The 13693-nt window shown below is 32.6% G+C and overlaps 1 protein-coding gene across 2 annotated transcripts in view; it reads right to left on the bottom strand.

Moving 5' to 3' along the window:
• LOC118182722 (synaptogenesis protein syg-2-like) overlaps positions 1–13693 on the bottom strand; it is a 202700-nt gene that overhangs the window by 71099 nt on the left and 117908 nt on the right. For both annotated transcript variants that reach the window (XM_085806987.1, XM_085806986.1), the window contains exon 2: positions 886–1091. In XM_085806987.1, the coding sequence (XP_085663113.1) occupies positions 886–1091 (206 nt within the window). The remainder of the gene's footprint in view (positions 1–885; positions 1092–13693) is intronic.

Genomic DNA, 13693 nt, shown 5'->3' with positions numbered 1-13693 from the left:
TAGGTACGCACACAATCCAAAAGAAAGCCAGCTCTTACGCATTCTTTTTACATAACGAGAAAACCCAGATTGTATTCGTCAAATCTGTTCTACGTAAAATGAACAAACCCATCAAATAAAGGAATTGTAAACCATATTATCAGAAAATAACAGAAGTTATGGAATCTACCTCCGTAACGAAACGGTATTAAACCTACTCATTAAGTTAATACTGCATCACTTGCATGAATTGTGGTGACTTAGCTTGTTTCGAATCGAATTCCAGAAATGCACTAGCACGCAATCATCGAAAACAAATCAATTACATAATGCAATGCTTTATCATATGCATGTTTAGGAACAAATTTACCTTGTTCCATAGTCTTTCTATCGTGTTTTATGAATATCATCACTATTCAAAATCTTTCACATGCAATGTTGGTGTTAATCTATATGCCTTTCTCCTACCATTCGTGCTCATACTGAAAACGACAAAGCCATATCCCAAGAGTCTCCTGCGTTGCTACGCAAATACTTGAACGTCTCAGACTTCCATCAAGAGTGTTATTAAATTTTTTTGGGTTAGAATACAGCATTTGCAGTATGGAATATTCAAATGCTTTCATAACTTCTGATGGACTACTACGCGTTTTTTCACTGTTATGAAATAATAATGATAATACAAATGTATTTTTAGTACCTGACTCTTAATACCATCTAGAAATTATGCCTGATATTATCTATCTCGTTAACATCCAACGGAAAGGAGCACTATTTTCTTCAAACAGATGCATAATGAAGCACTACGTTCCTTCTGTACGTGATTTATTAATTTTTCTATCCGTTTAGCTTTTTACCATTATTTTGGAGCTAAAACCTTATACCTATCCTAAACTTTGTACTTACATCGATTAAAACTCCATCTAATTTATACGTTTGGGCGGAAGGTGAATCACCGGGAAGATATCTGTAGAACTCAACATTGTCTTTGTACCATTTGACAGAGTATAGTTCGTCTCCTTCTAAGTCGTATCCACAGTCCAACCATACAGGTTCTCCCTTTAGTACGAACCCTGGTACGCCCAAGTACGCAAAACGTACTGAAATGCACTCTGAAAGGAAAAAAAGATTTATGTCAAGAGAGTATGCTGCTAATAGATATATATAATTGAAAACAAAAATAAGAACTGAAACTGTAAGTAAATATATTCATTTACGCTCGAAAGAAATTTTCTAATATATGACAATACATCCAATAGTTTTACATAGAAATACATAACCTCCTTACGCAGAAATTTGGACGATGCTTCACAGTGACTGTACCTCTAATCATATAATCTAACACTGCTGGCCATTAAAATTTCAACACCATGAAAAAGGAAAATACGAAAAAAGTTATTTATTGTTCGTAAACAATATAGCATGAAGATAAAATGATTAAATTTATAAGCAGTTTGGGATTTTACAGGGGTACAAAATTAATAGAAACAGCTGCCACCCACGGCATCTAAAAAGGCCCTTACTTGGTTAAGCATGAAGTCGAAGTGGGCTTCAATGCCAGGAAATGGGCAACTCATTCCATGCTGCTTCAAGGTCTATGCCACACTTCATCAACCGTATTAGCTGGAGAAGGGTTGCGGGACAGTCTCTCAGCAGCCCATGACCAGAAGATTTCAATGGGTGACAGATCTGGAGACCGTGTAGGCCAAGGAAGTAATCAAATACCCTGTGTATCGAGAAAGGTCAGAACACTGCGTGCAACATGTCGTCTCGCATTATCTTGTTGGAAGATGGCGTTATAGAGCGTCGAAGATGGCGTTATAGAGCCATTACACCAGGTGCAGGGCCCTTATGCCGATATCGAATGCAAGCAAGCGACATGCGGTCTCCTAGGAGCCTATAGACACGTATACAGTCATCAGCATACTGCACTAAGAACCGGAACTAATTTGAAAAGACGACTTTGTGCCACTCCTGCATTCAGCTTTGCTGTTCGCCTCACCAGAGTCGCCGTCTCATTCTATGATGTATTGTCAAAGGGAAGCTGAAGTAATGGTTGTCGTGTTGATAGTCCACGCGGCTGCAAACGTCAACGCAACTTACGAGCGGATACTAGGCGTGCTGCAAACACGCCATTTCCTGACTAATGGCCCGTAATGTGGTTGTACTGTTTTGCAAGGTTGACCTCACAATATGTCTGTCCTCTGGGGCGGTAGTCATAGGAAGGCATTGAGATTCTGCATGCCGTTCAATATAACCCTCAGCAACCCATTGATTCCATATTCGCGTGACAGTGGTTGGGTGTTGTCTAGTGCAACGGGCGATATCACGGAACGATAATCCACCCTCTGGATATCTCAACGATCCTGCTTCTATTGCATTCCGACACTTGCTGGTAAACATTTCTTGTTATTATGCGAGATATAACACATTCGGAGGAAACTCCGACCTTACAAAGCGCTTTCCGAATGAGAAATTCACTACACAACTTTTCTTTTATGCAGATCTTCAGATGTCGTTTCTCCCTCCTGCGTCGTCCAAATGGGCTGAAATACTAGCCATTTCCATATCCCAACCTCTTCTTCTTTTAATGTGATTTTGATGTTCGAGATCATTTCTTCCTGGTGTTGCAATTTTAATGGTCAGAAGTAAAAAAAAATATGCATAATCACATTTTTATACTATGGTCAGTCAAAAGATTAGTTGCACTTGGATGAAAGAAACACCATATGAAACATATAAAACATTTCTTTTATTTGCATGAAAATATATCACAATATCACTTTTTTCTGTTATCACCGAGTTTATCCACGTATTTATTGAAACATGTCACGGGTATCTTTACACTTTGTTTGAAGAATTTCTGTCCAACTTCCGATAACAACTCTTGAGTTGCAATTTTGATTTGCTCAACAGACTCAAAAAAAAGTCACCTTTTCTCGTAAAAAAGGTGATGTATTTTTCGTTGTAGTGATGTTTGATGAAAACGTGACGTTTATTTTCATGTGCACGTATTCATAAGTCCGAATACATGCACACGACTGAGCACAAGATCCGTACTAAAGCGTTTTCATACCTTCCACTGGAAGGTAACAGGTGGTTGTAAGCTTTACTCAGCAGATTCTGTAATCGCTTGGTGTCAGACTACTTTATCTCCATACATTTCATGACACTGGCAATGAATCTCATTATGGGCGCACTTTTTGCCCCACCGAAAATAATTTCCTACGTATGTTTTACAAAATATCTCTTTCCAGAAATGTTCTGCGGTCTTGCACATAGTTACGTAAGAGCAGTAATTCAAAAGTGCCATAGAAATGAGAAGATCTGTCACTTGTGATTTCTTATTTTAATTATGCACTATTCAAGAGTTTGATTCTTACAGCCTATGTTAAGTTTTTTTCTTTCCTTTTTTAATTTAAATCAGTTTAAAGAGCCCGCCAGTGGTCAGATGGATATAAACACTAAGCAATCGCTCTTTGTACGGGGCACATTTCCTACGGAGGCTCACCTCTGGCCAAGTGGTAAAATTTCCCAAAACTGATAGTTCGATCCGATATTCGAATCTTGCGAACGGCCTAGGGCATGGGCGGTTTCGTGGCTTTCCGAGAAGGCAACCGTTCCCTTAGGCAGATAGCCCTCGTGTGCTTTGCCACAATCAAATAAACTGAACCAAATCAAATCTAACGAATGGGCTAGATGAATGGATTTTGGAGGGTTTTCCTCATGCATAACATGGATTTGAGAAGCCTTCATTAGATAGTCCAAAGGCATTTGTGCTGCAATATGCTAAATAGCGATAAATGTAGCGAATTCTATCTTTACATTTAATCAAACATATTGAAGCAAAATGACGAAAGCAAAACTTCACTTATTGTGTTATTTAACCCTTCGGCGAGTGCGAAATTAAGCAATTCTTTCCTCTCAAATACGCGCAATATATGTCAGTCGTAAATTTGTAATGCGAGCACTGTTCTTCGCGCACATTCCAGTGCGTAACTGAAATGTGAGCTGAGCTTGATGACCATCAAAGGGTTAATATATTTTGTTAATATTGACAAAAAGAAACTGATAAATTAAAATAATGGTCTTTTATTGCATGTTGCAGTTTATGATACTCTACTTTGTTAGCAAAGTTTCGTCGTCACATAGTTAGATTATGCTTCTATAGCATTACTTTTACATCAAATTTATAATGCCCGCTCTTTAGAACATCATTTTTGATGTGAAATCATAATTTTTAATACATGTAGTAATCCATAATGAACTTCACATACAGAGTAAGTACATTTCAGTATAGAATGCAAATATTTGTTTGAATTTTTAACAGCAAAACAGTCTTTAAGTATTTTAAATCAAATTGTTTAACAGTGATGTTTTCGGAATATAAGCAGCCGGAGCAAATATATTTAATAACTTCTAAAGTACCATTTATGTCCTTCTTGCATTCTCCTAAAAACGTTCAGGGAGTTTTGTTCGCTATAGAAACTCGGAAGATTTAAATTTTTCTCTTATATACGAAAAACGAAAGTAAAATAGAAAGAAACGAAAGAGGTAAGGGAAAATGGCACATGTATAGGAAAGCTTTCTTTGAAAATTTTGCTTAGAGAAAAACTCTTATTTGCATAAATATTTTGCTAACAAACAGAGTTTAATTCCCACTGTGCATCTGCTAAATGATATTTAAATGTTAAAATATTTTAATAGTTCTTAAGCATTCTAAACTATATAAGCGGACAAATCTTGCATATTATTAAGTTTGGTGAATTTATCATAGTAATATGGCGGACTAGTGAACTCATTCTAGGATTAAAATGGATGTGATACGGTTACATGATATAGCAAAACACTATTCAGTACTTTAAAATTGTTATTAATATAGTACGTGCAGTAAAGCTGTCTTTACAAGACTTCTAAATTGCTTTCCCATGGGGGATTAATTTCAATTTTAATAATCGCGAATGTATATTCATAAAATATTTCCTTTGAATGTGACTTAAAAATAATAGCTAATCCTCACGAAAGAAAGCGCAGCTCTCATTCTTTATATTTTGAAGTTAATGATAAACGAAAGCACTCTGTCTGTAATAATAACAATCAAAAATTTGAGATACGTACTTAAAGTATATTCCTATACATCCTTATTTTTTAAAATGATATGAAAATAACTTTTTAATCTTTAGAAATAAAAATGCACGAAATTTCAAGACTTGGTCATATATTTAACGTGAATTTTACGAAATGTTTTTTTCGCAAGAAACGGCGAAAATAAGCTGCTGGATTTTGTCTTGTAAATGAATGATTTATATATACATTCAGATTTCTAGGAAGCAACAAAATTCTCCTTGTCTGCTTCTCTAAAGCCTGAAAAATCTTTTGTCCTTTGTGAATACAAAAAATATATAGACAGAAAGAGAATTATGAAATACATTTGTTACGCGTTGGATGCAATACAAAAAAAAAAAAAACCCACCAAGAGCTGATATAAAATAAATGCTCCAAAATACATCTGCATTGTTTTGTATGTATTAAAAGTAGCAATATTTTATTCTTCCCTTTATGCAAGGATTTAAATTTCAACTCGCTTTTGATTCCATAACACATTTTGAATATTCCGTGCTTTAAATTCTACTATAATAAGGTACCATACTGTGGATGAAGTTCAAGATATCAAGGATATGAATCAGAAACGTATTACTTCCAAACTGTGTATCGCATCGAAGTTATTCAAATATTAACATGCCAAGAAAATGTCTGATCTTTTTGTGTCACATTAAGGTGGTTTCGATACGTGATCACTTTATGACGCATCAAATCTTGAAAGAATATTCGGTATTTTGCGTTTCCCGCTGAATCGTGTCTCGAGTTACAGTTGCATTAGCTAGATCAGCTTGGTTAAGGGATATAATCTTTAAGTCTAACAGAAACTCAAGTCTAACAGATCTCACCTGGATGCACTTCATTTTGGGAAGTAAATAGTGAAATTTGGCTATGATAACAATATTCGTGAAATCTAATCTAATGGGAGGGATGATTGCAATGAGATTTAAGATATCGAATACTGTTTCCACATCTGCCACTAGGGAAACAGAGAGTATATTGAAACTTATTACCCATAAGCAAATCCGTTACATATTTTGGAGTATTTTAGCATTTGAATGATTTCTAAATGTTTTACAGCTTTCCAACAAGGCATTTTCATAACCCTGCCTTCTGTTTTAGATACCCTGTACACACAGATATTAAGTTTCAATCAAAAATGCTTATTTCGCAAGGATTTACTTCGTATTTTTAGGACTACTTTGTAATTTTGAAACATTTATTTCTTGTTGACAAAAAACTGAGAGTATGTTTCTTGGACGCTTGGACGCTTTTACACTCTGCCAATGATAACCGTATCGACTCTTTTATAGTATAAACATTATTAAACCGAGTGCACCTTCGAAATCCCTTTTAAGAAACATGAAATAGTATAAGAAGATATGAGCTATAATTCTCTGTTGCAATTTAATATATTCGCAAGCGTGAAAATAGTGAGAAACGAACATAATAAATCGTGGAAGCTAAACATTCTTCAACACATTTTAGAATGAGTTTATTAACAAAGTATATGTGAATATCGCAAATGTTCTGATGCTGAAGATGCGACTCGTGATATAAATCATTTACAAAGGGAACTTACAAAACAACTTTTCAGTAACCTGTTCAGTTATTATTACTTTGTTTTTAAGTGAATATATATATATATATATATCTGGAAACTTTTTAGCGAGCTCACTACAATATTTCTTCCTATTATTTCATATTTTTGCAGCATTTCGCGCAAATTTTTTAAGACCAAATAGGTCTTACAACACATTACTTATTAGCTTTTTAATTTCTATTTCTATTTTATATATATATATAATCAATAAGATGACTTGGTGAAAGAAAGTTCCAACGGATTGACGATGGTTCTCTGCATGATAACTTAAAGCCTGATACTGAATTACTGAATAGTTACTGAATAGTTATACAGATGACACTCAAAGACAGACATGCAATAGAAACAAACTTAGAAGTAATAAACAGCAGGAATTTTGATAGCACAGAAATGTTGATTCATAACGAACAGGAGACTGGCAGCTGACGCACATTAAACCTTCATTTTAATTTCAGTAAACATATTACGGTCATAAACAGCTTGGCACATCATTTATGCCTATTTCAAGAAATTTACATTTTTAATAACTTTGCAGCAAGAAGGAAGCAGCAGACAGCAGTCCAGCTAGGCCGAAGAGTAGCGAGCACGCGTGTTATGTTTAGGATGAAATCCTAATTCAGACTGAATTAGTTTTGGTTTTCAAATCATTTTGGTTGGATAATTAGTACTGCTGTAAATTTACTATTGGTTGTTTGAGTTTTAGTTCCATTTACATGAGCAGAATTACGTAAGAGTCATATGACATGGATTAATCTCTAAATTATGCAGTGCACATACAGACTATTTTTAGAATACAAAGGGGAAATTAATTTACGTGGCTAATTTAAATTACAATTTATATTTAACGTATTTTTTTATTTTTCTCACGTACATAAATTTATATATAGAGATAGATATATAGATATGGAAATAGATGTATGCATATCTTAGTTTCCACAAAATGACTTTTTCACTTTTAAGCCATAGTGTAGAAGAAAACCAAAGCAGTAGTTTCTTTGAAAGTCATTAATGTAAATAAATGCTGGTACATTGGTTTTTCCTTTGTATTAGTTTCAGCGATACTTTTTTTTAAAATTTAGGTATGAGTTTTATATAATAACGCATATGAATAGTCAGGGAATATTTTGATAATTCCCCATTGTGATCTGATTTGATAATTTCCCATTATACATCTATGATATAGTCATATGAGAGCTAACAGTTAAATTTTAGAAGGCAAAAAATGATCCGACACAGTGTAAACACATATATATGTTTACATAGCAAACTTATATGTAATGATAATCTCTTTCAGTACGGTCGTACAAAAGCAAATTATTATAATCCAACTATATTTATTTAAAAAATTAACAGCGACGTAATCTGCGCATAGAAATTTGATGATATATTATTATATACGAAACTTAATTTTTACTGCCCCAAGCAAGAAGTTGTTAAGATTATTTATATTACCATTATTTCTCAATTATACACTAGCGTATTGCTCACAGATAATGCCTGAAACAGCCTATTTTCAAAGTGCATATCTCTTAGATACAATTTGTAGAGTCATTAAGTTATTTTGAAGCAGGAGACGTGAAAAATATACCATGCCCTCACAGAGACGCGAAACTGGAACTCTTGAATATGCGCCGAATGTGTTACCGTTAGGACATGAAGGCGTGCCTGAAAGAGTGAGAAAAAAACCTTACAAATCAATGGAATTCGTATTACACACGGAAAGATATTATTTTCCAATAACGCATTCACTTTGCTTTTCTCATTTACTTTGTTTGCATTCACTTTGTTTTTGTTTTCACTTTGTTTTTGTTTTTCACTTTGTTTTTGTTTTTCACTTTGTTTTTGTTTTTCACTTTGCTTTGATTTTTCACTTGTTTGATCAGACAGCTTTTTCATGGTTCTATAGCGAAATATCATATGGCCTTTGATCAGTCAAACGAGATGTAGGTTGTAAATGATTAATTGATGTTTTTGTAATTTAAATGGTATATAAATTTTTAAATACTTTTAATAGCCATAAAATATAATCCATGCACAAATACCTTTCCCACCAGTGTGTTCCTTAGGTGTTTCTACTGCGTTTCAAGAAACATTTTTAAATTACTTCAGTGTCTAAGAAATAAAAAAATACAAATAATCGCTAAAATTCATTTTTATTACAGAAACAATCGACACATCAGAAAACTGCAAGACGTTACATATCATTATGTTTTATGTTCATAAAATAAATTATAATTTATATCAAAATTATAATTTTACATCTTTTCTACTGTAATGTATTCGCAACGGAATTTAAAACATTAACCGTGATCAACTTGTAAAGCAGGAGGCTTTGACTGTAGTGAAGGGTCAGAAACAAAACTATCATCAACTGAAATATGGTTGGTGAAATAATAACTTTGTTCTGACCTTATTATTTAAGATTTAAAGAATAGCCACTGAGCAAAATGAACCACTGATTCTGATTCTGAGTATAATGTGAGTACGCGATAACAGTTTAAGTAAAGTGTTTATCATACTTCTTGTTGCTAAAACAAGCGATAGAAAATGTAACCTGCATTTTTATTGCTCTTTTATTCGGAATAGGAGCATCAGATATATAGTTCCTTCTTTATGTTTTACTTAAGAATTAGTTTTTCTATTTCTTTATTTTCCTTCGTATGAGTATCGAAACACGACAAAAGGATTTTGCTTGCAAAAAGTGTAACAAAAGGTTTCTTAATGTATAAAATCGAATGATAGCACTCTTCTGCTCACACTAAGTGCATATCGAACAGGAGAAAAACGCATCCAGGGCATCTCTTTGAGGGCAATCGACTGTGCGGCATTTCGTATCAACAAGTTTCGATGCATCCTATAACAGTTTGTTGAGATATTTCGGACCAGAAATTAACACGAAGGATTGCATTATGAGCCAGAAACTAATGCTAAGACTCGTATTGGGAACACTAGAGCTATACGTATCATGTTAATCGCATAACGCAGAAAAGGGAAATGTGAAAATTTATTTTAACGTATGCTTTTAATATTCGTGATAGAAAATGGGAATTTGTATGGGTGCATTTATAGTAATAAATTAAAATTTGGACTATTAAAAGTCTGTTTATGCTGTAAAACCATTTTCTTTAATAAAGGTTTTATATTAAGTACTGAAAAAGAACAAGAAATTTTTCAAAAATTGAAAATGGGATTAAAGATGGGGAAATTACATTTACAGCTTGAAGAAGCTATAAAAGTAGTCACATATTTCAAATCAAATATCGAAGCAGTGTTTTATATAATTACATACACATTTTAGCTATGTTGCTTTGTACTTGATTTCACGTGGTTTATCAAATCTGTGAATCGAGAAAAAGTGAGAATATTAGCTATTTTCCTATTTTTTTTACTAATAATTTTCACATTTTTTTATTTGACTTAATTTTAATTTTATTTAATTGTCTATTTTATTATTGTTATTTTTTACACATTTTTTAACAATAGGTAAGTTTAACGTAGAAGTAACTGTGATTTTAATTACATATTTACGTTCACAAAAATATGCCTAATAATCGTTATCGTATATCACTATTTTTCAGTAATTCAAACTAATCTATGTTATAAAAAAAGTTACATTTGCAATTATTCTACTCTTTAAACTGCAAATTTACCTAATTACTTTCAAGAGTTGAAGGAAATAAGCAAGTGCAAATGTTTCAAAGGATTGCTTTTCCTTCGACCTTCTAAATCGCAGCCTTAACAGTTTGCTGCACTTTCGGCCATTTATAATTTGAGATGAAAACCGAAAATTATAACAAGCAGATTTTATACACAAATTAAACAGAAAATTATCAAATCTCAAGCCTAGAAGAACAGGGAATTCTAGTTCTTCTGCTAACAACCTCATTATAAATGCAGTTTAATTAAATAGTGCTTAACCTAGGAGAACTAACTACACTATAGAATCTTCAATATTTTGATAATTCTTTGTTAAACAGAAAGTAGTTTGCCTTCTGTCCAGAAAAAGAAATGATCCTCGAGCACTCGCAAGCTAATAATGCTTGAGTGCCATTTTTAGCTGTTTTTTACTTGAGCTCAAGTTCTTTTCCTAACTGATTTTAATATTTGAGCATTTCTCTAGAGAAAATATCGCGTAGTAATTTCCAGAGAAAAAAGGAAACGAGGACTTGAAATAAAACTATTAGAGAAATAACTAAGCTTGATAGTCTTTTATCTTACATAAAAGTATTTTTTGATCATACGTTTGAAATTCAGCTTTATATTTTAGGAGGCAAGATTCTCAGGAGACGTACAGCACTTCAATAAGCATATTTAAATCTTTGTGGTATTCAGGAAAATGTAATTTAACTAAGACACTGTATTTAAATACAATTTTCAACTCTGTAGACAAAATATCCTTTATCAAAGTTTTTGGTTTGCTACACCTAAGGTATATTACTCGTACATGTAAGTGCTGAACGCATACCTGAAGCATAGAATTTCGAATTCCGTGCAAAGCCAATCGACGCTGCGCCCAATTTGGTATCCACATGTTTCGACGTATCCTGTAACAGTATGCTTTGATATTAGAGCCAGTTTCGCAAGGGTAAAAAAGTAACCGTAACTGAAATTACGCCCTTCTAAGTTAACTGCTTAGATTTTGCTTACTTATAGATGATAAATAACAGTTAGTTACAATCTAGTTCCCAACGCTAAACGTTTTGCTTTTTTTGTCACAGTTCCGTTTTTAAGTTTTCTCTGCATTTGTTTAAGAATGTTCATTACAACTTTATGTATTTAAACACGTTCTTATCTAGCTGTTTTAAAAGTTCAAATTTCCCAGTTTTACCTTTTCGCTTTCTAAATTTAGCCATCTTGACTAAATATATCAAATAGTCCGTTAGAAATATTCAGTCTAGCAGGCCGTGACAAATGAAATAAAGTAATTGTAAATGATGCAGATGCAGTTATAATCTTAAGAAAATACAAGAATGTCATAAAGACCAAAATGATTTTGGAAATAAACAAATTCCAAACAAATATATATGACTAAAGCTGGCTTGCAAGAAATATTATTCGCAGCTATTTTTCTCGAAAAAGTAACTATCTGTTTAAATTTTCATCAATAAAGAAATATGTAACATTTTCGTTGTAAAATCACAGTCCATAGTAGCGCTACAAACGACATTTTACATGCAAGAAAACTATTGTTTATCAATAAGTGTTTAATTTGTCTTCCAACAGAACAATTTCCAAGCTGTATAACAAACAAGTCCCCAAGCTGAATCAATGAAATGTGATGTATATCATTGAAACACCCTTTACTGATGAAACCTGGATCTAAATATTTCCTTACAATTTATTGTCGAATTAACCGCACACCACTGTACCCATTCCTTGGAGATTTTTAAAATTTTAACACAATTCAGTATATAATATTAATTTTAACTTCATAAATGAAATGTAAAATGAAGTTGTGTTTTTAACGTAATTCGTGTTTCGTAGAGATTCTTTTCAAATATTACTAGCTAATTCAGTTTTCTACAGAAAGGAAACTTTATGACTGAATTAATTTTAGGGCTGATTGTCATTTTATGGGATCATATGTAATTAAAATGTTATTATGAGTGTGTACAATGACATATAGCATACAAAAAAGTAAATTCCAAAAACCAAATGCCGCAAAGGAAATTAACATAGCATACAATATATTATTAAATTTTGAGTTCTGATGCTTAGGTTTAAAAATGAATTTTCTGGTAACTCTCTTTTACTTTTACGAAGCACTTTATGGCTTTAAAATGTCTTTCAGAAAAGAACTTTGAGAGTATGTAACCTTCCTTTTACACACTTAAAAGTGATTCTACTGAGAGTAGCCGTATGCACGCTCCAAAATAAGAATTATTTTTTACTTCAGTCACTCACAATTTTTCTATTTTTTTTACAGCTTTACAAAATTTGCTTCATTTATTTAACTTATTTAAATATCGGGTCAGCTCATAAGTTCTATGAGTAAGTATTCCACGCATTAAGAGTATGCATGGAATTCACTATGACGCATTTACTAAATCAATACAATTTTGAACCTGTTGAGACTTGTCATCGTTTGACTAACATATTATTCAGTTCATCATCAATTTCGTAAATATCGAACGCATTTTAATACCCATAAATAAGGAATATAGATAATCAGTACAAACGTGCTGTGCTACATTTTTTTATTTTTGTGTGATGAATCTGCCAGGTTTGCAGCGATAAAAATTAATAGTGTACATGGTGAACACACTATTAGTGTAAGGACTACCCAGAAATGGTTTAAAAAATTTAAAGTTGGAAAAAGCAGCATTGATGATGAACCCCGTTCAGGACGATTTGAACTGTTAGAACCAAATCAAACGATTATTCAGAAGTTTATAGTGCCGTCTAAACTCAGAATTGATCAAAAAACGCCCACTATTGTTGAATATCAAGAAAGAGTTGTTTCATCATGATAACGCTAGACCGCATGCGACTCGAACAACGCTACAAAAAGTTAGTGAATTTAATTGGGAGCTTTAGTCACATCCTGCGTACTCCCCAGATATTGCTCCAAGTGATTTTCACTTATTTCATGCCTTACAAATTTTTTTACTGGGATAAAAAATAAATTCTAAACAGGATGTAAACAATGAACTTTAATTTTTTTTTTTTTTTTTTTTTTTTTTTTTTTTTTTTGCATCAAAACCAGTCTTTCTACAGCAATGGCATAAAAAAGCTGCCTGTAAGATGGAGAGAAATTGTAGATAATGGAGGAAAATATATAATTGATTAAAATGTTAAATTGTGTTTTTTATATTATTTAAAAATTTATCAAAAATTGCGCACGAATTTATGAACTGACCCAATATATTTGTTGTTTCAATATAAACATTTGTGTATCATTTTGCAAGAAAAGTAATATTTTAGTAAGAAAAATTTTACAAGTTGAAGTTTTTTTCATATAATGATCCTTTGGAATCAATACCTCTGGAAAGAAATTCTAATAAAATCTAT

Source organism: Stegodyphus dumicola, chromosome X1 (genome assembly GCF_044657685.1).
Source record: "Stegodyphus dumicola isolate Sdum_Otavi_A_Nest chromosome X1, ASM4465768v1".
NCBI lineage: Eukaryota > Metazoa > Arthropoda > Arachnida > Araneae > Eresidae > Stegodyphus > Stegodyphus dumicola.
This window is presented reverse-complemented; position numbering and strand designations above follow the sequence as displayed.